Below are 25,692 nucleotides of genomic sequence, written 5' to 3'. Positions count from 1 at the left end.
TGGGAAATGAGCGTGTCAAATTTAATAACAAAAGTGGCACCAGGCAGCCACTTCCTCTCCTTGTCCTTCATACCCTCCGCCCCTCAAATCCTTTCTATCCTCATAAATTTGAGTACAGTCAAGGTTGGTGGCACAAAGAGGTCAAAAGCAACTCCTGGGAAGCATTATCCCTCAAAGGTGGATTATGATTCAAAAGGAGGTACAAAGTTCAGCATCTCTTTCATTAAAAAAAAAAAAAAAAAAGGTGGAGAAACTTGGTAAAAAAAAAAAAACAAACAACAACAACTGAAATATTCTCATAGCTGCCTGGGGAGTAGATCTTAATCTTTCTACATAGACAGACGCCTTCATATCCACAGGAGGCCATTTGGACTAAAACCATACTGAGTCCATTACTCATTCCCTCTCCGGCTCTTCTTGTGGCTCTTCTTAGATCTGAAATGGCAACACATACAAATCATTAAATTTAAGAGCTGTTCAAGGAGCTGGGCCAGGACTTTCCTCTTTCTTTTTTTTTTTTTTTTTGAGGAAGATCAGCCCTGAGCTAACATCCATGCCAATCCTCCTCTTTTTGCTAAGGAAGAGTGGCCCTCAGCTAACATCTATTGCCAATCCTCTTCCTTTTTTTTTTTTTCCCCCTTTTTCTCCCCAAAGCCCCAGTAGATAGTTGTATGTCATAGTTGCACATCCTTCTATTCTAGTTGCTGTATGTGGGACGCGGCTTCAGCATGGCCGGACAAGCAGTGCGTCGGTGCATGCCCGGGATCTGAACCCAGGCCACCCATAGCAGAGCATGCACACTTAACTGCTAAGCCACGGGGCCAGCCCTGAGCCAGGACTTTTGAGGAAGACAGGGGTATGCTGACACTGATGGGGATGGAGATGATACCCAATACTCATTAAATGTGCTTGGTGTCTTTATGTCTCAGAGCAACACCCCGAATCAGGCATTACTATCTAAAATTTTACCATTGAGGAAATAACCTCAGAGAGGTTAAGAGTGCACCTAACAGTATATATAGCATGTAGAGGTTTCTAATGAAAGCTTATCAAATGAAAGTGACTTGTCCAATGTCATTCAACTGTTAAGTATTAAAAGTTGGGACTTAACCCTAGGTCTCCTGAAACCAAAGCTCATGCCCTTACCACTATCCAAAGCTGCAGTCCTACAAGGAAAAACAAAAGAACACCAGACAGATAAATAATTCTAGTAATTCTCAGGGCAATAGGCCAATTTTGTCCTGTAATGAAAGAGAATTCCTAAGTATCCCTATCAAAATAAGAAAATTTCAGGTCCAACTTAGTTGTGATTAGGACTTTAATTTCTAAATAATGAAATTCTTAAGTCAAAATAGAGGTCAATCAATACCTTTCAGGAGACTTTGAGTGGCTCCTGTGTCTGTGACTACGGTGATGACCTGGGGGAAAAAAGGCCATTGGATGAGTGCGATTCTACCCTCCTACTCTTCCACTGTCACTTTCACTTCACCCAGTCCCTTCCATTGGCCTGTGCTAGGGACACCTCTTGGTGGTAGCATCTCTCTGAACTGGTGTGGAGGTGTGCGTGTGTGCGCAGTTCAGAGGAGAACTGAACCCACTTGATATGCATTCAGGGCTTTATGGCTCATTTCACAAACGTCACATTGGGTATTTACCACTACTCTGTTAGGTCTTACTCCTGTAATTTCAGATGAAAAACCTGAAGCTCATCATCCTATCAGCAAAGCTTATAAGTGAGAGTCAAGATGTGAACTCTTAATTTTCAAATTCTAAGTCCATTTCCTTTTTTTCTAGGCATTAATACAGTCAGGCATTCCTGTACTGCAGGAGACTAACTGCTCCTATTACCTTTTTTTGTTAAGACAACCAATATCAAATGGCCCAAATACTATACCTGGGGACTTGGAGCGAGATCTGTGCCGTCTGTCTCGGGACCTGCTGCGGTGACGTCTTGGACTCTTGCTCCGATGCCTTTCTCGGCGAGGGGAGGGGCTGTGGAAATGAGTGGTCAGACTTCCATATCTGTCTGACAGTATACTCACAATGGCACCCCTCTCCCCAAATCCCTATCCTTTATCACAAATCACTGAAGGCCTACCTCCTCCTTTTGGGAGACCGACTCCGTCTATATGGAAACAAAAAAGAGGAAGAAGAGCCTTAGTAAGTGCACTGGATGTTGCAGATAGCAAAAATTGCCCCAATTCTTCACCCATCTCTGTTATCCACGTCCTTTGTCATGTAACTTTTCAGCACCCTCCCAATCCAAGTCTGAGATTGGCCATGTGACTTGCTTTGGCCAGTGGGATATTTGCAGATGTAATACAAGCAGATACTGGAAAAATACCTGCATGACTGGGCTTGTTTGCTCTTGAATTCTGCCATTTCCTTGAGAACATGCCTAACCTAGCCTAGAATGAGACACACACAGAGATGTGTTGCTCCAGTCATCCTAGCTAGGGCCATCCTATACTAGCCAACAGACTGCTGACCGCAAAACAGGTGAGTGAACATAACTTACTTATACTCAAAAAACTGCCTATCCAAGCCCAGCTTAAATCACTGACCACAGACTTGTGAACTAAATAAATGGTTATTGTTGTCTGCTACCGAGGTTTTTTGGGTGGTGGTTGTGCAGCAACTAATACATTGGACAAACAAACATTCTCCACAGGCTGGCATTTTCCCTTCCCTGAAGTCGAAATTTCTACGCTACAGTGCTAAAGTCTCCCTGGAAAAGGCCAAAGACTAGGGCCTTACCTTCTGGGAGACCGGCTCCTACTCCTCCTGTAGCGTAATGTGGGAGAGCGACGGGGCTTGTCCAAATCTCGGTAGCTTCTCCGGCGGTGATCAGGTGATGGCACTCTCTCCAACTGGAAATGAGATGGATGGGTCAGTGATGAGCTCAGGCTTATAGAGAGCCATCTAGGAACACTGTTTACACTCCCCTCCCCAACCTGTCCCAAATTCCACCTCCAAGTGACTTTAAAAACACAGTAATTTGAATACATAGAGGCATAACCCTAAGAACAAAAAAAACCTACCAAATAAAAAATTAAACTGTTTCCAATTATCCCATTATTGTTCTAGTGCTGGTACCATTATTCTGGGACTGTGAGAGTCCAGAGAGAGAAGTAAGTAAATATGCCTATCTCCTTAAGAAGTTGCATTTCCAATGCGAAAGAGATACAGATATAAGATCAATAAGGTTAAAGTACAAACTCCCGGTGTACTTTAATCTTAAAGAAAATTTCCCCCTAACTCTGCTAACTATAAAGGACTAGAAACACCAAACCCACAGCAATAAGCACTTACAGTGCCCAGATTGTGGCACTAATCTTGGTCAGGGGCAGAAGCTAACAAGACATAACTAGATATACATCATATCAGAAAGCAAGGAGGCTGAGACTACTATAATTGTTATCAAAAAGTCTCTCGAGTCAAGTTGAGGGGTCCCCATTGGCCCAAGATGGGACAATTTGAGCATCAAGAAGGATAATAATGGTTTGAAACACATCAAATATGCTTAAATTCATGAGTTCACAATGTTACCAAGGACAAAAGAGCATTCATCACCCTGGGAAGATACTATAGAATCAACTCATATTTTAAAAACTTGATAGCAAATGGAAATAAATATTTATCTTGCCTTTCCTATATAAACTGTACTTATGAAAAACTAAATGTTGATTTAGGAGGTTTCTCTTTATAGCAATGTTACAGGTGACAAATGATGAAGAAATAAAGAATTATAACATCACCATTTTATAACCCCCAATGGATCTGGGCAGAGATCATCAGTGGCTCCTAATGCTACAAAAAGAGACAGCTAGACTTTGCTCATCCTGGGGGAAGTACACACTACTACCTATGAAGTAATGTTGCTCCACTCGAAAGGGGATAAAAACCCCAAATCCAATTAAGCCTCTAGATCTAAAAACTAGTTTACAGGAAATATAAGGGATAAATGAACATGTTAAGAGACACCCCAGAGGGACAATCAGAAAAACAGATTGTGAAAATCTGTATTGAATAATATAACCTGATATATTTAAAAATTGCAAGAGAGGGGATGGCCCAGTGGCGTAATGGTTAAGTTCGCGTGCTCCGCTCGGCGGCCCAGGGTTCACAGGTTCAGATCCCAGGCACGGACCAATGCACTGCTGGTCAAGCCACACTGTGGCAGGCATCCCACATAAAGTAGAGGAAGATGGGCACGGGTGTTAGCCCAGGGCCAGTCTTCCTGAGCAACAAGAGGAGGATTGGCATCGGATGTTAGGTCAGGGCTAATCTTCCTCACCAAAAAAAAAAGAATGATGGAGGGAACTGAAAGATTACAGATACTTAAGAGATAAAAAAATGTCCATTACAATTTATGGACCCTTGAATACTAATTCAAATTATTAAAAAATATAGGCCAGGGGCCGACCCCGTAGCGTAGCGGGTTAAGTGCACGCACTCCGCTGCTGGCGGCCTGGGTTCAGATCCTGGGCGCGCACCAATGCACCGCCTGTCAGGCCATGCTGTGGCGGCGTCCCACATAAATTGGAGGAAGATGGGCATGGATGTTAGCTCAGGGCCAGTCTTCCTCAGCAAAAAGAGGAGGATTGGCATGGATGTTAGCTTAGGGCTGATTTTCCTCAAAAAAAAAAAAAGGCCAGTTGGGGAAATGTGAACACTGAATATTTGATGATATTAAGGAATTATTGTTGATGGGGGGGTGGTGATGGTATTGTGGTTATGCTTAAAAACGGAGCCTTTGTCTTTTCTGAAATATTATGGATGAAATATATGATGGCCATGATCTGCTTCAAGATAATGGGGGCGGGGATGGGAGGCAACTGGGTAGAGATGTAGAGGAAACAAAATGGCTATGAGTTGATCATTGTTGAAGCTAGGTGATGGGCAAATGGGGGCACGTTCTCTCCACTTTGGTATGTGACTGAAATTTTCCATTAAAGAAAAGGAATGCCTACTTCTGGTTCACTCACCAAAGAAGAGCACCTCAGACTTGCATGGCTCTCAATTCATGCATGATTGCGCTTCCTTTTACACTCACCTTAAAGGGAGCCTGCTTGGCTCAGAGCTACACTTCCATATGCACAGTATCCATAAGCCAACATTTCTTGTACTTCCCCCTAGCCTTTTTCTATATATATTGTTATTTATCATTTTAATCACACGTTTTAGAGCCTCCTTTTTTAACTCACCATAAGCATTTCCACATTATCATATACTTTTCATAACAGTTTCAATGGTTGCCTAATAGTCTGTTGAGGTGATATAAGAATTTACCTGACCTTTCCAATGCTTGGTTGTTTTCAATTTTTCAGCATTACAACTAATAGTGAAAGAACATAACCATGCAGTAGGCATTTTTTTTTTCCCCTAAACTAGGCTTACTTCTTAGGATGGGTTCAATTATGAACAGTACTATTTTTGTCCCAAAGTATTTATTTTAATAGCTACCACTTATTAGGCAATTACAACACCCAAAAGTATGCTAAGGGCTTTATGTATATCATCTCATTTAATACTTAACAGGAGTTGTAAGAGAAAGGTATCATTATCCTTGCTTTACAGAGGAGTAAACTGAGATGATGTAACTTGCACAAAATTATACCACTAGTAAACAGCAGAGCTGAGATATGAATCAAAGTCTATTTAACTCTAAAGCCCATACTCTTCATGACTAAATATTATATTTTTTGGTTAAAGAAAATTAAAAATTAATGTCTAAAAACAAAACAAAAAAGGACCATTCCCATCCCCTATAACTATCCCTCCTCCAACCCTTAAGTTCCCAGGTGCCTGACCTTCTCATCCTCCTCTTCCTCCTCTTCACTGGACTCCACGTCATCCATGTCCTCTTCTAGAGCGCTAACTCGAGGCTCCAGTTGCTCGGCTTCCTCTAGCACGTAGCGTTTCTACAGAGAACATAACGAGAGTTAGGGAGCCTTGCTATCTGCTCTAGGTCCTAAAGTCCCAACATTAGGCTTCTGGGATTGACAGAAAAACTATGGAGCAACAGCTGAGGCAATTTCATTTCAAAGACATTCTAGACACTTCAAGATTTTCCTAAGGATTTTAACATACTGGAATCTATACACTCTTTAAAGTTGCCCTGTAAACAGATAAATATAAAGCTGAAGGGAACATCTTCATTTTCTACTGGCTCTATTCCCTGTGATCTTATACGCTAAGGTCACTGGAATATCAACCAGTATAGGTGTAGCCTTGAATAAAAAATATGGGCTTCATATACAAGGGCCAATAAGTTTGTAGCTGAGGCTGTGTTGGCTGGTATTTCTGCCAGAAGAGGCTCAGACCAGACTCTATCCCAACAGATCCATTGAGGCTCAGCCTAGTTTGGGGGCTGAAGAGTGCCTTGGGTCATGCTCTAGAGTAGCACCAACTCTCTACTAGACCCGGGATTTAGGGAGCTGTCTAGAGTCATGCATTTTGAATAAGGCACAGGATATAAACCAACAATCCATCTCCTTGTTCCATTTTCTTCTGAGATGTGGCTTAGCAGTGCTTATCAAGTGACTAAGAACCTGAAAAGCAAAGGTGAGTATAAAATTGCCAAATGGACTGGCTGGGTCATAAGACCTCTTACCATTTCCTTGTGCCAAGGACATAAAGAATGTTGGATAGCCCTAGAATAAATAGTAACATTTGTATGCTACTTAGCTCTCACTCATCCCTAACAAAATGCTATAAAGGTTGGGAGAAATGAGACAAAGCTGTCACTCGGTGAAGTCAACCTTTCAGAAAAGAGCTCCCTGGAAAAGGGCTCTCCAGTCACAGCATCACCACCATTTGGGATCTAGGACTGCATCAGACAGGGGATCCAGAATCTCAAATGCTTGTGTTTGATGAAATTAGAATTCATTCCAGAGCAGCTCCTTGTCAATGTCAGGGCACATCAGAAGCTAAACTGATGACCTAAAGGTTGCTTAATAACAACAGAATCAGAGCAAAATGTTGTCTTAAAGGTCACCAGGATATATAGAGACCCACACCAGAACACACCTCTTGGTGATATGATAACATATATTAGATTTCAATTTCTCTCTCCTCAGTGAGGCTTGTTTTGTGGTCTTTCCTTCTAGACTCCATGCATACCACCTCATTTACATCAATAGGCTTGCTTAGAGCTGAGTGGGCTTTGGAACCCTTAGCTACAACCTGATTGCACTTCCAAGTATGCCATTTCTTGCAGTATTCTAAAAATAACAGCAGCTAAGGATAATATAATAATAGCTAATGTAACCCACAATGAGTTAGTGTGAGAACTGGGACCTGAAAGCAGGTTTTCAGATTTTAAATCTCATTCTCTTCACTACAGCCTAGAGTAGCCAATATAGAACAGGAGATATACCACACTCATTTTCAGGATTTTTATTTTATTGGATTTCCTGTAACTGATCACTATGGAGGAAGAGTTGGTTCATTGCATTTAAGTGTGAACACTCATCTACCAACAACTTTTATCTAGCTAGTTTGCTGCCTTGAGCAAATTTATCTCCCCCATTTATCAGATATCTGCCATCTATTCTATTCCTTACTTGGAAGTTTTTCAGATCCCTCTGATCCGTTCTTTATTGAGGTGAAATTCACATAACATACAATTAACCATTTTAAAGCGTACAATTCAGGGGCCAGCCCGGTGGCATAGTGGTTAAATTCACGCGCTCCACTTTGGCGGCCTGGGGTTCGCAGGTTAGGATCTCGGGCGTGGACCTACGCACTGCTTATCAAGCCATGCTGTGGTGGGCGTCCCACATATAAAGTAGAGGAAGATGGGCATGGATGTTAGCCCAGGGCCAATCTACCTCAGCAAAAAGAGGAAGATTGGCAGCAGATGTTAGCTCAGGGCTAATCTTCCTCACCAAAAATAAATAAATAAATAAAGTGTACAATTCAGTGGTCTTTAGTGTATTCACAACACTATACAACCACCACCTCTCACTAGTTTAAAAACTTTTTTATCACACCATAAAAATACCCCATACCTATTAAGTGATCACTCCATATTTTTCCTTCCCTACATCCCATAGTAACCACTAATCTGCTTTCTATCACTATGGATTTGCCTAGTCTGGATATAACATATAAAAAGAATCACACACTATGTGACCTCTGATCTTTAAATCATCCCTTTTGGTTTATATGTAGCAAGGAAACAATCACCTCAGAGCAGACAGGATACAGCAAATTGCTTCAGAATTATTGAACTGTAGTAGCATCAAAAAGGAAACCTGAAGTAGTGGATCCTTCCAGTTGGGGTTTCTGTGGTTGCTTAAAACATGTAAGAATCTGCTCCAATCCACCATCTACATCACCATCTCTGGGACCCACCAATTCTTACACAGACATACAGCATCAGAGAACAGCAGAGCACTAAGAGCCAAAGGCCCTTAGTTTACATCTATTGCAGTGATTTTTGCAATACTTTTTATAGTTTCATTGAGGTATAACTAACATACAATAAACCGTACATTTTTAAAGTGTACAATTTGATGAGTGTTGACGTGTATTATACACAACTATAACACCATTACATCAACATAATGAATATATCTACCTTGCCCAAAAGTTCACTTGTGCTCCTCTGTAATCTCTCCTTCCCTCTCTTCCCCATTCCCTCCTCCTGCACTCAGGCAACTAGTTTGTCACTAGTTTTCATTTATTAAAATTTTATATGAATGGAATTATACAGTATGTACTGTTTTTTGTCTGTTTTTTTTTTACCCAGCACAATTATTTTGTGGTTCACTCATGCTGTTGTGTATCAACAGTTCATTTTTACTGCTGAGTAGGACCACTGTATGAACACACCACAATTTATCTGTTCACTTGATGGACATTTGGACTGTTTCCAGTTTCTGGCCATTACAAATAAAGCTGTTATGATTATTTGTGCATAAGTCTTTGTGTGGACATGTGCTTTCATTTTTCAAGTAAACACCTAGGAGTGGAATGGCCAGGTTGTATGGCTGCTTTTCAAGAAACTGCTAAACTTTTCCAAAGCAGTTGTACGGTTTTATATTGTCACCATTGGTGTACAGAGACTTGCAGTTCCTCTATATCCTCGCCAGCACTTGGTATGGTCAGTCTTCCTGATTTTAGACCTTTAACAGGTATGTAGTGTAAATTACTATGATTTTAATTTGCATTTCCCTAATGACTAATGGCATTGAGCATCTTTTTATGTGTTACTGGCCAACTATATATTTTCTCTGGTAAAATGTCTGTTAGAATTCTTTTATTCATTTTCCCATTGGGTTGTCTTCTTGTTATTAAGCTCAAGAGTTCTTTATATATTCTAGATTCAAGACCTTTGTTGGATATATACTCTTATTCTTATAGTCTATGGCTTGCCTTTTTACTTTTGTAATAAGTGTCTTTTGAGAAGCAAGTTAATAATTTTTATAAAGGCCTATTTATTAATTTTTATTAAATAATTCATGCTTTTTATGTCCTATATAGAAATTTTTGTCAAACCCCAGGTCACTAAGATTTTCTCCTGTGTTTTCTTTCAGAAGTTTTATAATCTTAGCTTTTATAACTAAGTCTATTATCCCCTTCAAGTTAATTTTTATATATGATATGTGAGCTAAGGATGGAGATTCACTGGTTTCCATATGGCGATTTAATTGTTCCAGCACTATTTGTGGAAAAGATTATCCTTTCTCAATGTTATTGCCCTGACATCTCTGTAGAAAACCAACTGACCCTATATATATATGTACATTTACTTCTGGTCCTGTTATTTTGTTCCATTGATCCATTTGTCTACTTTTATGCCAATATAACACTGTCTTGGTTACTATAGCAAGTCTTGGAAACAGGTAGTGTTTCATCTCCCTACTTTGTTCTTTTTCAAAGTTGTTTTGGATATTCTAGGTCCTTTGCATTTTCACATCAATTTTAGAATCTGCTTGTCAAGTTCTACTAAAGTCTATAGGGATTTTGGTTGAAAGTATAGATGGAATTTGGGAGAACTGACAACAATTCTAAGCCATGGAATAAGATATACTATGGCCATGATATATCTTTCCATTTATTTAAGTCGTCTTTAATTTCTCTCAGTAATGCAATGTTTTGTAGTTTTAAGTGTGAGTCTTGCACATCTTTTGACAAAATTATCCTTAATTATTTTATATCTTTTGATGCGGTTGTAAACAGTATTTTAGTAAAATTTCAAATTCTAATTGTTCATTGCTAGTGTATAGAAATACAACTGACTTTTGTAGATTGACCTTGTATGCCACAATTCTGCATAAACAGATAAATGAGTAAACAAGTTGTGGTATGTCCATACATTGGAATATTATTCAGCAATAAAATGAAATAAACTATTGATAGATGTAACATGGATGAATTTCAAAATAATTATGCTGAGTGAAGAAAGATAGACAAAAAAGAGCATGTACTGTATTAATTCCAAAATGCAAACTAATCTATTGTAACAGATAGCATATCAGTGGTTGCTTAGGGGTGAGAGAGAGAAGTAAGAGGGAGGGATTACACAAAAGGAAAGGAGGAAACTTTTTGCGGTGACAACATGTGTTCATTATTGCTGATGGTGATGATAGTTTCAAAGGTGGACACATATGTCAAAACTTACCAAACTGTACATTTTAAATATACATAGTTTATTATATGTCAATTATACCTTAATAAAGCCATTTAAAAGAAAAAAAGCCTTTGTTCCAACAAAATCTCACTCCTAAGCCCAATATGTAACTTAGAGAAAAAAGGAGCTGCCCTGGTTAGAATATGTGGGGCTGTCTCCTTATTCCTCTCAGTAATCTTAAAACAGTCCCACAGGGCAGTTTAAAGACCACTGAGGTAGTCTTAATTTCCCCATTTTATAGATGGGAATATAAGACCAGGTCCCATTGCTAGTCACCTGTAATAATAACCCAGAAACTTAGGTTTCCTACTTCACTGTTCAGTCATCTCTCCACTACAGACCATTCCTATTCTCTTTAGGGCACCTACTCTATCTGTTTTCTCTTTGTATTTTGCCACAGTAGTTTTAAAATCGTACTCTGTAAAACACATTCCCGAAAGGTGCTTCATGGACGATCATTTATCACTAGGAAAGGGAGGCGGATGATAAAGGTGATATTTAAGGGGTTAATGTCTCAGTCTCCCACTCCTGACCCTCGTTTTATCTGTTTTATATCATGGATCTTTATATGAAGATAAATTTGAAAAAAGCTGCTCACAAAGTTTAAAAACCTACTCTAATTTCCTTGATGTAACATTTTAAAGAAAAAAGTTTTCTTGTGTTAATTATTCACTTTTAAAGCCCTACCCTTCAAATACTTTATCTGTTTTCTTCTCACTCCCAATCCCCTATCTTTTTCATAGACATTAGGACTACTTATTAAGAGGACCTCTGTGATCCATGGGCTTCAGTGGTTTATTGTGTATGTCTGTCTGCCTGCCTGTTTTGGCCAGAAGGGTGACTCTGATATGAGACCTTGATCTCTTACCTGTAACCGGGGCAGAATGATATCACAGACTCTCTCACTGTGCAGTAGTTCATCAATAAACTCATCTACATGCATCAGTTCAAACTCTGAAAGAAAAATCATAAGCTCAAGCAACTTGGAAATAAATTTAGATAGCCAAAAAGTAAAAGAAGTTTAAGACTCTACATGTAAAATATCTAAACGAGTACTTGGTATAGAAAGTGTGAATTCTCTGCTGCTTCCCTTTCCCTGCACATTCACTAGGAAAGCTATTGCACTGTGGCAATTACAGAAATGGAACTATTGTCAAACCTGGGCTCAAACTACAGCATTTCATAGCCTTCTCATCACCACCTATCTTCATTCATTCAACTCACCTTTACTGAGGCCATCTTTGTGCCAGGCCTCTTCTAGGAGTTGGGGATACAGGGATGAATGAAGCTGTCCCAATCAGCAGGAGAGACAAACACAAAATCAAGCACAAATAGTCCTGAATTGTACAGGGATGATGTTCTTGAATAGATCATATAACTAAAGTGCAATTTCTCATGTGAACCCACTATGTTTCTGAATATAGAACATGTATCTTATATGGTAAATGGAGCAATAGCTTTTCAGAATTTCTACAGTAAACATTACCTTAGTTCAGTGGTTCTCAACCTCGGGTGATTTTTGCCCCCGCAACTGGCATCTACTAGGCAGAGGCCAGGGATGCTGCTAAACATCCTACAATGCACAGGATAGCTCCTCACAGCAATGAATTATCTGGCCCAAATTGTCAAGAGGTTGAGAAACCCTATCTAACATAATATAATCACAAATAAGGGGGCCGGCCCCGTGGCTTGGCGGTTGAGTGCGCGCGCTCTGCTGCTGGCGGCCCGGGTTCGGATCCCGGGCGCGCACCGACGCACCGCTTCCCCGGCCATGCTGAGGCTGTGTCCCACATACAGCAACTAGAAGCATGTGCAGCTATGACATACAACTATCTACTGGGGCTTTGGGGGGAAAATAAACAAACAAAATCTTAAAAAAAAAAAAAAAAATCACAAATAAGTAATTCCATGATGGCCATGACCACATCCATCTTGTTCACCATGTTATTTCCATTACGTAGCACACTACCTGGCATGACCTTGGCACTTAATATGTATTTATTCAATGAATGAATGAATAAGTTAATAAAAGTTTAAAGTATAATACCAAATTCTTAACTTTCTACTGCTTAATGATACATGTAGAAGGGAAAGGCAAATGTTACTAATCTTTTATTATGACGCTAAGTGAGAAATGGTTTTGATTGCATTACCCCAAATCCCACTTTACCACAAAAAGTGTCTCTTTGTAAAACGTATGGAGCTACCCCTTTTAGATATATTTATTCTTTTTCAGTGGGATTCCTACATAAGTATAAATACATTTAGTCCATATACTGCAGTGTAAAGTACAGTGCTAGAAGAGAGGCCAGTAGAAAGAACCGTGAAGATGTAACATATGGAAAACTAACTTTGTCTGGGAGGTTTGGGGAATGCTTTTATGGAGAAGGTCATTCTGGAGCTAGATGTTGGGCGATGGAGCACATGATGCAGGGCAGGAATTAATATAAGATGCAGTTGGAAAGGTAGGCAGACAGGGGTAGACTGGGTAAGGCCAACAGGAAGCTAGTAGTCTAATGGAGTACTCCCCATGAGGGAGCTGGAGGGCCTGGATGAAGATAGTAACAATATGGATGAAGAGGAGCACCCACAATGTATGTGACAATGTGAGGGCAGAGATACTGGTGAAATACAAACTGGCTCAGGCATGAAGGTCCAGTTACTTGGCACCATACTCACCCCCATTTCGGTTCTGGCTCTTGATTTTTCGATAGTCATTGTACAGAGGTTCCAAGTACTTGTAGCAATCAATTGCAGTGCCTGTCAGCCTCATGTAAAGTGCTCCCAACATGCGGACATACCTGACAGATAGATGACAGTGAAACAACAAGCCATTCTGAAAAGTTCCTGAGTTTTATAACTTGCTTTTCTCATGACAGTAATGAATAAACAAGTTCTTTCTTCTCTTTGGCAGATGAGAAAGCTGCAATTTTAGAGGCAGCATGGGGCGGTAGAAAGATAGCTAAGAATATGGAGACCTGGGTTCAAGTTCCTATTCTACCTCTTACTGGCTGTGGGCACTTGGGACATGTTGCTCAACTTTGGGAGTCTATTATATCATCTGTAACACTAAGTTAGAACATATTCACCTCACAGGATTATTGTAAGAATCAAATGAGATACTGATTTTAACAAGAGAAGGTATAAGATACATTTATTAACAGTACAAGAACTAATACACATAGTTGTGAACATGTAAATCGTGGCTAGGCAGCAGAATGCTGGTTCTGGAAAAAAAAGTCAAAGTCATCTGGGTTCAAATTCTGACTCCATTATTTACTAACTTAGTAACACTGGGCAAGTTACTTGCTTTCTCAATCCTTATAAAATGGAGAATAGCACCTAACATGCTGGCTTGGTGTATTAAGTAAGAAATGAGTGTAAAGTGTTAAGCATAGCACACAGCACATAGTGAAGTGCCTGATAAAAGTTAGCTATTTCTAGCCATTAATATTTTGTAAGATTCCTTCCTTTTCTCTTTCTCCTATATCCAACTACCCTCTCAAATCTCTACTTGGATAACTAGTAGGGATTTGAAACTCAACTGTTTCTTTATATGACTAACAGAATAGAGTAGTGAAGAATACGGATTCTGAAGCCAGCTTTGCCACTTACCAGTTATTTGACCTTGGGGAAATTAATCTCTCTGTGCCTAAGTTTCTTCTCCTGTATATTGGGAATAATAATTTTACACGGTTGTTGTGAAGGTTAAATAAATTATTATATGTAAATCCCTCAGACTAGAAGGTGGCACATGATAAGTTATGTCTGTCTCCTATACTTGTCTGTGACCTCACTGAGAATGGATAATAAGGGCCGGCCCTGTGGCTTAGCGGTTAAGTGCACGCGCTCTGCCACTGGGGGCCGGGTTCGGATCCCGGGCGCGCACCGACGCACCGCTTCTCCGGCCATGCTGAGGCCGCGTCCCACATACAGCAACTAGAAGGATCTGCAACTATGACATACAACTATCTACTGGGGTTTTGGGGGGGGAAAAAAAAAAGGAGGAGGATTGGCAATAGATGTTAGCTCAGAGCCAGTCTTCCTCAGCAAAAAGGGGAGGATTAGCATGGATGTTGGCTCAGGGCTGATCTTCCTCACAAAAAAAAAAGAATGGATAATAAAATAATAAGAGCAGCTGACATTTTTGAGGTGTTTACCATGTACCAGGCACTGTGTTATGAGATTTACCGTACTATCTTCTTTATTCCTCACAACAAGCCTGAGTTGGTATTACTGTCTCCATTTTACAGGTAAAGAAAGTAAGGCTTAGAAAATTAAGTAACTTCTCCAAGGTCACAGTTAATAAGTAACAGAGTCTGGACATGAATCTACATCTAACATCAAAGTTTTCACTTTTATCTACCACACTCTGTTGTTTTCTTCACTGTTGAGTATCCAGTGCTCCCAACATGTTAGGCACTCACTTCTGCTTAAAATATGTTAAGTGAGTTTGTGAAATACTTTTTGGTAGGAAAAATTACCGGGACGGAGAAAGTAAAGGACAAGATCAATACAACCAGAACAGACAAAATACAAACTCAAGAGCTCAAGAGCAAGATCCTAGAGTAGAACTCTCAGTGCAAAGGAGACACATTGTTTTCACTCCTCTTAAGCAAGGCCAAATTCTGGACCACCAAAATTGAAGCTTTTATATTAGCTAGTCAACATTTCACTCACTTGAAATCTTCATTTTTGATAAACTCTACAATGATATCCTTCTCGGGTTGAATTTGAAGCATCTTCAAGGTCAAACACAGAAAGGGAGTTGGCTTTATGTTGCCACCATAGACACCACCCACAAACCTTAACTCCATGGCTTTATCGACTACAAGTTCAGCTAAAAAAACAAAAACAAAAACAAATAGAGTGGCATCTCAGACATATTAGGGCTAAGCTTTTCCCGGTTTGAAGTGGAGAGAAGTTAGTTCAAGGTTTGGTCCTCCTGAATACTCATCAACAGTTTAAGATTAGGAGAACAAGTGTGTATTAACAATAATAGTAATAATAATAATAATGATAGCAGCTAGTATACACTTAAGGATTACTATATGCCAGGTATTCTGCTAAGCATTTCATATTTTCTCATTTAATCTTCACAGCAAGCCATGAGGTAAATTCTAGCACTGCTTCTGCTTTTAGCTAAGGCAAATGAAGGCTAAGAAAGGTTAAGTGACTTGCTCCAGGTCCACAGCCAGAAAGTAGCAGGGCCTGGATTCAAATCTAAGCAGTCTAACTTCAGAGTCCCTGCTTGTCATCATCATGTTAGGGGAAAAATGGCCAGATTAGGAGCTAAAAGAAACAAAACAATAACAACAAAAAACTCCTCAATAGTTACATAACCTTGAGCAAACCTCTTCTCATCTACAGAATGGGGATAATAACCTTTCAACGTTTTTGTCAAAATCAAACATTAGCAGTGTGAACTAGGGCAAGTCATTTCACCTCCCTTTGAGTCTGTCAGTTCAAATTTGAATAATAAAGGTACAAAGTTTAAGGGCTACAGTGAGAATCAAATGAGACAATACAAATAAATGTTAATACCTACCTGTCACATAGCAAATAATAGATGTTAGCTACCATTAATGGGAAATCATTTTATAAATCAGACTTCAAGTTCCTTTAGGATAAATTCTATATTAATTCATTCAAAATTACAGTTGACAACTTATAGCTAGGTGCTAGGTACTAGAGATACAGGTAGAGGAATAAAGAAGAGGGACACGATTACTGCTCTTAAGGAGTTTATAGTCTAGCAAGCCAGAAAGCATTGAAAAATAATTCAAAGTGTGACGAGTAGTTGAAAGAAGAGGCAGAATGCAATGAAAATACAGAACACGGGAAGGTAACCTGGTACTGGGGGGAAAAGAGGTCATGAGTTCACTTTTGGACATACTGAGTTGGTATTCCTGGAATTAGAGATTTAGATCTCAGGGTTGGAGATCTGGGTTGGAGAGAGAAATTTGAAGGTATCTACGTATAGGATGTAACTGTGGTATGGAGGAGATCTTCCAAGGAGAGAACTATGGAATGTGAAAACGGCCAAAAGTAAACCTTATATGACTTCAAAATTTAATGGCGACTCAGAGAAACAATATGACTTGTCCATGGACAGACACACAGCTAGCGGTGGTGGCAGCAGCAGTAACAGCACAGTAGCAGTTAACAGTGGTAACAACTAGCACCATCACTACCACTGATTACTGAGTACTTTTTATTAATATATATTTGTGACCATACCATACACTTTTAATACATTATTGTATTTAATCCTTAAAACAACCCTTTGAGGTGGGTATTACACTCGTTTTAAGATAAAGGAAGCCATGGTTCACTGGGGTAACACTGCTACTAGAAGAGCCAGAATTCAAAGATTGAAAGACTAGCTGGAAGACGTTTTTGAAAACCGACATTTACATTAGGACCCGAACGTGGATATACTGCAAATGGTCCAGATTTAGGGATAGTAAGATCATGAATTTGGTTTCCGGTATGTTGACGTTCCTTTAAGACCTTCAGGGTCTCTGAACTTAACACTGTTTGGAACCCAGCAGGTTATCATTAAACATGGAATGACTCAAAGAACCCAACCGAGACACCTTTCCGAATAAGGCCCTATCAGATTCATCTGTGTCCCCCAAAGAACAACACAAGTCTAGGCACATAGTAGGCGCTCAGATTTTTCCGAATGACTGACAAATTTCCCTCCAGTCTCACCCCCACGGGGCAAGTCTACCCGCGCCCAGTCAGCCGAAGTGGGCCACAAGTCGGCCGAGGGGCGTCGCGCGCTCCCGCTCACCCGTAAGGCCAAAGCACTCCTCTTTCCAGTACTTGGACTCATAGATTCGCGTCCGAATGATCTTCTCCACCAGATACTGAGGGTTGGTGCCGTGGATGCTATGCGCATCCTTCACTGTTCTATTCGCCATTTTAGAACGCCTTCAGTTCTATTTCCGTCGGGTCCTTGAACGCGTCACATCCCGGTTACAGAAAACCCGAGACGGATGGAGAAAGGTGGAGGAAGTCTCACTACACAGCTTAGGCGACCGTCTGGAAACCGGAAATGCTGCAGCGTAACGAACTTCCTTCCGCGAACGGCGTCGGCGACCGAATCAATGATGGCCACCGCACGTTGGCCGACTCACGTCATACGTCCCCTCCCAGTGGGCGGGGCGGGTGATGACGGAACGTTTGGCGCGAAATTTTCTTTTTTCCACCTTCTTTCCATCCCTGGCGAGCAGCTCGCTACGGCTCGGGCGTGCGCACGGCGCCCTAAGAGGAGCCCAGCTGGGGTGGGTTAGAGTTGCTGCAGCTCCACGAGCTCTTGAAGCGGAGACGGTGGGAAGCAGAAGGTTCGCACCTACTTCCAGGAAGCTTCCGGGCCCGGTGAGTGTGGTGTCCCGCGGGCTGGAGGGCGGCGACCTGAGCCGCGGGGACGGAGGAAGTTGTTCTCTGTAGACTCACTCAGTCGTTGATTCAATCAGCAGATATTTACTAAGCGCCTGTTGAATGCCAGGCTCTATTCTAAGCCCATTAGGAGCACGACTCTTCCACATCCCTATTTCTCAAAGGCTTCCCGCTCCTCCAGGGACTGCGAGTTTGCGGTGGGGAAGCCGGAAGCCAACAGCAGAGAAGCCTGAACATTCGTGTCCTCAGCGCCCTGAGACTCTCAATAATGGTCTTAACCATCCCTTCTGTCTGCATTGCGTTTGTGAAGCATTCGCATCTTTTCCTCCTTTGAGCTGTAGTGTAGCAAGCACCACAGGGAAGTCGGAGCCGCAGAAGTTATCATCCCATTTTACGGTTGTAGCAAGTGCGCAGAGAGAGAGACTTGCTGAGGTCGCTTTTCGTGACTCTGCGGCCTGGGCTCCTTTTTCCAGATGAGCTGCTCTTAACTGCTGGGCTCTCATTCATCCACCTTTTCAGGAGAGAAGTCTAATAGCATCTCTTCTACCTCCTCTAGTCTAACCCTAGAATAGAAAGTCCTTCTATTTTGACAGTTGGAAAAAGCACTGGACTTAGAGGCATGAGATCCGAGATTCTTATCCCGGGCTTCTGTCTGTGAAACTGCAATGAGTAGATATGTCAGATTTCGATTTTAGTTGTTTATAAAAATGGTACCCTCTTCTCTGCTGTATTGGGTTCTTGTGAATGCCGATGGAGGTTTCTGATGTGAGAGCATAGTTTTACTAAGTCCCTTTGCAAACAGTTTTTAACTGTAACAGAGGGCAATATGTGGACTTTAGAAGGTTTATGAAACTCCTGAAATTGAATGCAAAATTTTGTGTGAGTTGTATATGTTTCATAACATTCATCGAATTTGTAAGGGGGAAAAAAAAGTAGAACCACTATCCCTTACAAATAAATGCAAGGGATTAAGGGAGTAGGGGAATGAATTTACCATTTTGCATTTTCTCGCTTAGTCCTCAGTAATCCTAGAATAGTGCCTGGCGCACAATTGGTGATCAATAAATATTGGTTGAATAAAAGGAAGATTCAATTATTATTCCCATTTATGGGTAAGGAAATTGAGGCCCATTTGACCTCTCAGTCACTGGGAACCCTGACTTGCTGAATAAGCACACCAGAAGCAAGCTCTCTCAGTCATATGTTAGCATCTACTTGCACACAAGGTGCTGTAATGTGAAGTGGTTAAGAGCACAGTCATTGGAATCAGGGTTTAAATTAAGGCTGTGCCGTCCTGTATAACATTGGGACAAGTTATCATCTGGAAGTGATGATAGCATCTACCTTTCATTCAGCAAATATTTATTATGAGTACCTACTATGCGCTTAGTGTGTACTAGTGCTGTTCTAGGATTATTGTGAGGATTAAATGAGATAAATATATCATGTATTTTGGCTCCACCTTCTGTCATATTGGCTCAATAAGTATCTGCTATCATTATTTTCACCGCAATTCCCTTATCTGTTTTCCTTGGGTGTGGCCCCTGGACTGGATGGTGTGTATGTTCCAGATTTCTGGTATCTGTAACTAAGAGAGCCTGTAGTTGGTCGGGCCTGCCATTCTACCCCATTCATCACCCCTCTTGGGGATTCTCTCTGCTGGTGGTAGATTGAGGGTGAGAAACTGGGGTGACAGTCCAAAGAGGCCTGACATCTACTATGATTTTCTTATGCTGCCTCTTCAGAAGGACTCCTGATTAATTTTTTGAACTTTTTATTGAAAAATAACATACATACAGAAAAGTGCACAAATCATAAATCATCAGTGAGTTTTCTTAAAGAGAACATACCCATGTAACCAGCATCCAGATCAAGAAACCACATGACCTCACCCCAGAAGCGCCCCTTTTCCCCACCATGCTCCCTTTTAGTCACCTCGGTTACCTTCTATTCTGACTTCTAACACCATAGGTTACTTTAACCTGGTTTTGAACTTCATATAAATGGAATCAATATAGTGTGTATGCTTTTGGTGTCTGATTTCTTTAGCTCATTGTTATTTTGTGAGATTTTTTTCCCCATGTTGTATGCAGTTGTAGTTGGTTTCGTTTCATTGCTGTATAGTACTGCTATAAACATTCTGGTTCATGTTTTTGATGATATGTATGTTTTTGTGTAGGGTATATTCTGTGGGAATTGGTGGGTCATAGGATATGTATACGTTCAGTTTTACTAGATACTGCCCATTTTCCAAAGTAATTTTACCAATTTACATGCTCTTCAGCAGTGTATGAGAATTCTGGCCATTCTATATCCTCACCACATTTGGTGTTGGCCTAATAATTTTTAAAACCTGTTCATTCATTCATTCATTCACTTATTATGTCTCAGGCCCTGGGGATGCAGTTATGAACAAGATAGACAAGGTCCCAAGATCTCTGCTCTTTTGGAAGTTAACATTCTAATGTGGGAAGCAAATAAATAAGAAAGTAATATAATGGTTGTTGCTTTGATAATAGGGTGGTATAATGGAACATGACCCTAAGGGGCAGTGTAAGGGGGTGGGAGGGTAACTTTCATTGGCTATCAGTGAAGGCCTCTCTGAGGAAGTTTCATTGGAGCTGAGATCCGAGCCATCCCTGTAAAGATAGGCAGGAAGAGAGAACAGCAACTGCCTAAGTCTGAGGGCACTAACAACCTTGGTCTGTTTGAGGTTTGGAAAAGCAGGTCTGGAGCAGAGTGATAGACCAAGGTGAGGCAGGTTAAGTGGTCCAGGCCCAGATGGCCTTCCTCCCAATACCCCTGCCTGCTCAGCCTAGGGTGAATCCCCCACCCTTGCACTCATATAAGCATATACTGGTCTCATTGAACACAGCTCATGATCTCTTGGAAAAGAAATGTTAGATTTTATCTTGGCTTGGTTTTTGAAGGAGGATGCCTGCTTTAGTAAGCTGAAATACGGTCTGGATTTAAAAGAGTTGAGAGCATGGGTTTTGATGCCTTAGGTATACATGTATCCTTATAGGTACAGAGGCAGTCCTTCTGTATGCCAATTTTTAGTTTGAAAAAATGAGATCATTGTGCCAGTGTGATCAAATATTATAGTCAAAATGACAAATCAGACCATTTATCCTACAGTTAGATTATTCAGGAATTGTAGAAAGTTTGCTGGAGTTACCAATTTGCTGCAAAGCACTCTAGGATAGTCCAATTTTTTTAATGACAGAGTTTAGTGTGAGTACTGCAATTTACTTGCATCTTTGGTCTGTGTCTCAGTAGCCTATTTTGCCTGATTTCATTGTGGAAAGGTGAAAAGTTCAAGTTTACTTCGGACAGTTCTGTGTTACAGCATCCATTATAAGGAACACATATTGAAGGTAAGTTAGTGTGTTATATATTTCCTTGAACATTTATTGAGATTCAAACACTTTTACTAATTTTCACCAAAAGATTATTGGATATTATGAATATAAGTTCATTTTAGATTGATTTTAATAGTACTATGTTGTGAATTATACTCTTAATATTCTTTTTTGTGTGTGTGTGAGGAAGATGGGCCCTGAGCTAACATCTGCCAATCCTCCTTTTTTCTTTTTTTTTTTACTGAGGAAGACTGGCCCTGGGCTAACATCCGTGCCCATCTTCCTCCACTTTATATGGGACGCCGCCACAGCATGGCTTGCCAAGCAGCGCGTTGGTGCGCGCCTGGGATCCGAACCGGTGAACCCCAGGTCACCGCAGCGGAGCGCGCGCACTTAACCGCTTGTGCCACCGGGCCGACCCTCCTCTTAATATTCTTAATAGGAATCATTCAGGCATCATTTCTAAGCTGTGTATTTACTAGTGGCTCAATATCTTCTCTTCTTTTTGCTAAATAGTTTCCACAAAGTATACTAAAAAATACCTTTTTTAAAAGCAGAAAATTTTATGGGTCAAAATGGTCCCAAGTAGAATGTAGAACGTAATGCCACTGAACTTTAGGAAGCCAGCTTGTTTACTCAGGATGTTAATGTACAATTCTAACTCTGTTGTTTTCAGCATAGACTTAAATTATTGGTCCCTCTATCAGTAATTCAGAGTAGTTCCATCAGACTGGATTTAAAAAAAAAATTTTATCTTAGTTTCATCACATTTTAGCTCCATAGGAAAAGCATTGAATTTAAAGGGAAGATTTATTTTATTTTTTTAAAAATTTTTCTTTTTTAGGAAGATTGGCCCTGTGCTAACATCTGTTGCCAATCTTCCTCTTTTTTTTTTTCTCCCCAAAGCCCCAGTACATAGTTATGTATCATAGTTGTAGAGTTGTAGCTCTTCTATATGGGACACTATCTCAGCATGGCTTGATGAGTGGTGAGTGGGTCCGCGCCCAGGATCTGAATCTGTGAACCCCTGGGCGCAGAAGCAGAACATGCAAACTTAACCACTATGCCACTGGGCCGGCCCCCAGGTTTATTTTCTTAATTACTTAAACTTAAGATAATGGATTGGCATTATTGTTAGAACTAGTCGATTGCGGTTTCCAAATTATAAAGAGGATTGTCAGATATGTTTGGATTTTTCATTCACATTTCTGTTTTTGTCAGTAAAAATCTCTTTTCTTCCCATGTGCTTTAATACAAACATTTCTTTTCAGCTATTCACAATACTTACATTTAGGACCTGTCAGCTGCAAAGAAAAATACCTCACCCCACTGCCAGAGCAGTACAGATTAGTGACACTGTTTTTTTCTCTTTAGTGTAAGTAAAATGATATGATATAATTGATAAAACCCATTGCCATTCCCTCAAATGCCTGTTGCATATTTTGCCTCCATCCCTTGGAATCACTCATTTCATTTCATCTTATCGATAGCTACTCATTATTCAATATTCAGTTCAGGAAACCCCTGTAGGAAGCCCTTCCTCCCTGAACAGCCACAAGACCAGTCCTCTAACTTGCAGTAGTCTCTCCGGCTCTTTCTCTTAGCTCTTCACACTATTACTTCACACTATTACTTAGTGCATTTATATTTTATCCCTATCTAGATTTGAAGTGTTATGAAGACACTTACCAACCATTGTATCACCACTGTATCTTTTAGTTTCAAGTTGTTAGATGTTTCATACCTTTCATGGTGCCATGTACCTAGTAGGTACTTCTAAAGTACTTATGAACCTTTATAGTTTCTTTTCTTACATACTGACCCTCTTATTTCCCTAGATAGGAAGAGATAAGTCTTAGTACACAAATAATACTAAATTGCCTATGTTTGATCTTCATAGAGCTTGACTTTTTCCTTAAAGAAAATATTTTTAACTTTAAAATGTGTGGGAGTGTAGCAGGGGCAGAAAAGAAGGCTGAATTCGTTGAACGCAGGGACTGTGTCCAGAATCCATCAGAGTGTTGTCATGTTAATGTAGAATTAGTGACTTTTACACAGGAGCCATGGCCTACTACTCTACAAGGCTGAAGACCAGACAAACCTATTCATGGGTTGGCAGGCCGTTGCTGGATCAAAAACTACACTACCAAACCTACAAGTGAGTGATGGAGTCTTTTGATTGTCCTGGAAATATAGCTTCTCCAAGCTAAACTGTTAATAACTTGTATCTACTCTGTTCTAGTTACTATAGGTTGAGGATTGAGGGGCAGTGAATATGAATTGATTGTAAGGAGAGGTTTTTTTGTGATACAAGAAGATGGTAGCATAAATATAGCAGTTAGTGATAGAGGAAGAAATTATGTCAGGTTAATAAAATTTATTAAGTATGATAATGTCATATCTGTTTGAGGTGGGTTCTGTGTGATTCTGCATAACGGGGTAGGATTAGATGGTCTTATTATGTCCTTCCCAGCCCTAGAGATCTCTGAACAATTTGATACTGTTATTCGGCAGCCTTCATGCCTTGGGAAAGACTTTGTTGGTCTTTGTCAATAACTGAGAGAAGTTAGGGTTCATATTAAGTCCTCTGGATTAATTGTTCATGCTAAAACAATTCATTCAATCCATTTCATCTACTCTTGCATATAACTGGGTGAACTAGTTTCCCAGTAGTGTTGGTCAGCAGAGAGAAACTATTTAGGGGATTTTCCAGTTGGAGAGCACTTTCCTCTGTGCCCAGAGGTTCTATAGAGATTGGTCCCCCCCTAAGTGATTTCCTAACATATTTCTCTGTTATTTCCTAGAGAAATGAGTGTGAAAATAGAAGGTTGTTCAACTGAGATTCACTTCCAAGTTGGACAGTTCGTGTTGATTGAAGGGGATGATGATGAAAATCCATATGTTGCTAAATTGGTTGAGTTGTTTGAAGATGGTGAGTTTGGGGCTGGAATGAAAACCATTTCTTGTCATGAATGATTGGGAAGTGCTAGGTGGTAGGGAAGAGAGGTGGTTGCTGATTCTTCTGTTTACAGCAGCATATCGGGTGTGAACCCTGGATTCTGGGGTGGGGTGACTTAAGTGCTAGCTGTACCCTCTTCCATCTAGTGAACTTTACTCACTAGAGCAGTATTGGGTAAAAATGGGGTCAGGGGGCTCAAGAATTTAGCTTTTCCATTATTTTTAGCAGTAGATAAGAATGGTTATTAAGGCAAGATTTTTGGAATAGAGAGAAAGGATGAATTCAGGAAGAAGAGGGGAGAAAAAATAGGTGATTTGCACTCTAATAGAGATGTATCCTTGAATTTTGGCATGAGGAAATTAGTAATGAATTTTGCAAATGCAACTTCTTAATGAGGGAGGAGTTAAGTTGGATTGGGGAGGTGTATCGGTTGATGTTCAGTCAGGAAAACAAAAACACTTTATGTGTTTTACCCAGAGGGACTTGTGTATAAATGTTGAAAAGGCTGGAGGAACAAAAGGTGGTGTTTCCTAGAGATCAGTAAGTGCAGAAAGCCACTACGGCCCTAAGACTGGCGGAGCAAAAGGGAAGGCAGTGTTAACCAGAGCCTGCAAGCCCGCACTCACAGCCTCACTGATTTTCTGAGCTTTTAACCCTCTGCAACACAGAGCAGAGTACAGAAAGGTGGGAATGGGGCAGAGTTCTAAAAGGAGGATTAAGAAGAAAGATAGCAATTTGAAACAACACAAAACTGCCTCTTCCAAGAGCTAGAAGCAGAATGACATGGTAGGTAGTCCTGGGGCAGTTTGTATGCCTGAAAAAAGGAACTGATAGAGTGAGTGGATAAAGATGTTTTACATCACAGAGAAAGGAAGGATATTTGACCAGGACGGAGGAAAACTTCATCAAACCAACATTCACTAGGGGGAGCTCATCAGCAGTACGGGCTTTTGTATCAGAAAGCCCAAAAGGGCTTTGTGTACAGATTTTAGAATCCTCATGCCTGGGTCTTTGTGTACAGATTTTAGAATCCTTGTGTAGTGCTCCAGTGGGTAGCTTCAATCTTTCTCTGAAGAGAGCTAACGAAGAGAGAGGCGATGGTGATGATGGCACTAATGAGTGTATGTCCTTTCACATGGAGCTCATGCTGGTATGGATGATATTAGTGATGTATTATCATGATAAAGCTAAAGATTGCAAGCATATGTTTGCCAGGCGTCATCTCAGTGGCCGATGCTCTGATTCTTGCTGGGATTTTTGTTTTTCTGTTGTTTGATGGCTTCTTTACAATCACTGTTTTGCGAGTTTTGTTCAGTGCCTGT

At 40.5% G+C, this 25,692-nt stretch overlaps 2 protein-coding genes across 6 annotated transcripts in view; one reads left to right on the top strand and one right to left on the bottom strand.

Moving 5' to 3' along the window:
• On the bottom strand, positions 1-17,679 carry PRPF38A (pre-mRNA processing factor 38A). The gene is made up of 10 exons (XM_058552425.1): positions 17,442-17,679; positions 15,323-15,482; positions 13,322-13,443; positions 11,511-11,596; positions 5,814-5,924; positions 2,758-2,870; positions 2,099-2,125; positions 1,895-1,992; positions 1,370-1,418; positions 1-435 (listed from the first exon to the last, which is right to left on the bottom strand). Exons 1-10 carry the CDS (start codon positions 17,569-17,571, stop codon positions 393-395), a joined length of 939 nt encoding a protein of 312 aa, XP_058408408.1. The 5' UTR covers positions 17,572-17,679; the 3' UTR covers positions 1-392.
• Positions 17,680-17,872: 193 nt separating this feature from the next.
• Positions 17,873-25,692, top strand: part of ORC1 (origin recognition complex subunit 1) — a 28,350-nt gene continuing 20,530 nt past the window's right edge. Inside the window, exons 1-5 of one of the 5 annotated variants that reach the window (XM_058552418.1) lie at positions 17,873-18,028; positions 21,326-21,426; positions 22,683-22,786; positions 23,470-23,569; positions 24,216-24,343. In XM_058552418.1, the coding sequence (XP_058408401.1) occupies positions 23,475-23,569; positions 24,216-24,343 (223 nt within the window). In that variant the 5' untranslated portion in view covers positions 17,873-18,028; positions 21,326-21,426; positions 22,683-22,786; positions 23,470-23,474. Of the gene's footprint in view, positions 18,029-21,325; positions 21,427-22,682; positions 22,787-23,455; positions 23,570-24,215; positions 24,344-25,692 lie in introns of all 5 variants that reach the window. The other 4 variants (XM_058552416.1, XM_058552415.1, XM_058552417.1 and 1 more) reach the window with 4 other exon arrangements.

Source organism: Diceros bicornis, chromosome 13, assembly GCF_020826845.1.
Source record: "Diceros bicornis minor isolate mBicDic1 chromosome 13, mDicBic1.mat.cur, whole genome shotgun sequence".
Classification (NCBI taxonomy): Eukaryota; Metazoa; Chordata; class Mammalia; order Perissodactyla; family Rhinocerotidae; genus Diceros; species Diceros bicornis.
The sequence above is the reverse complement of the archived record's forward strand: the minus strand, read 5'-3'. Positions and strand labels throughout refer to the sequence as shown.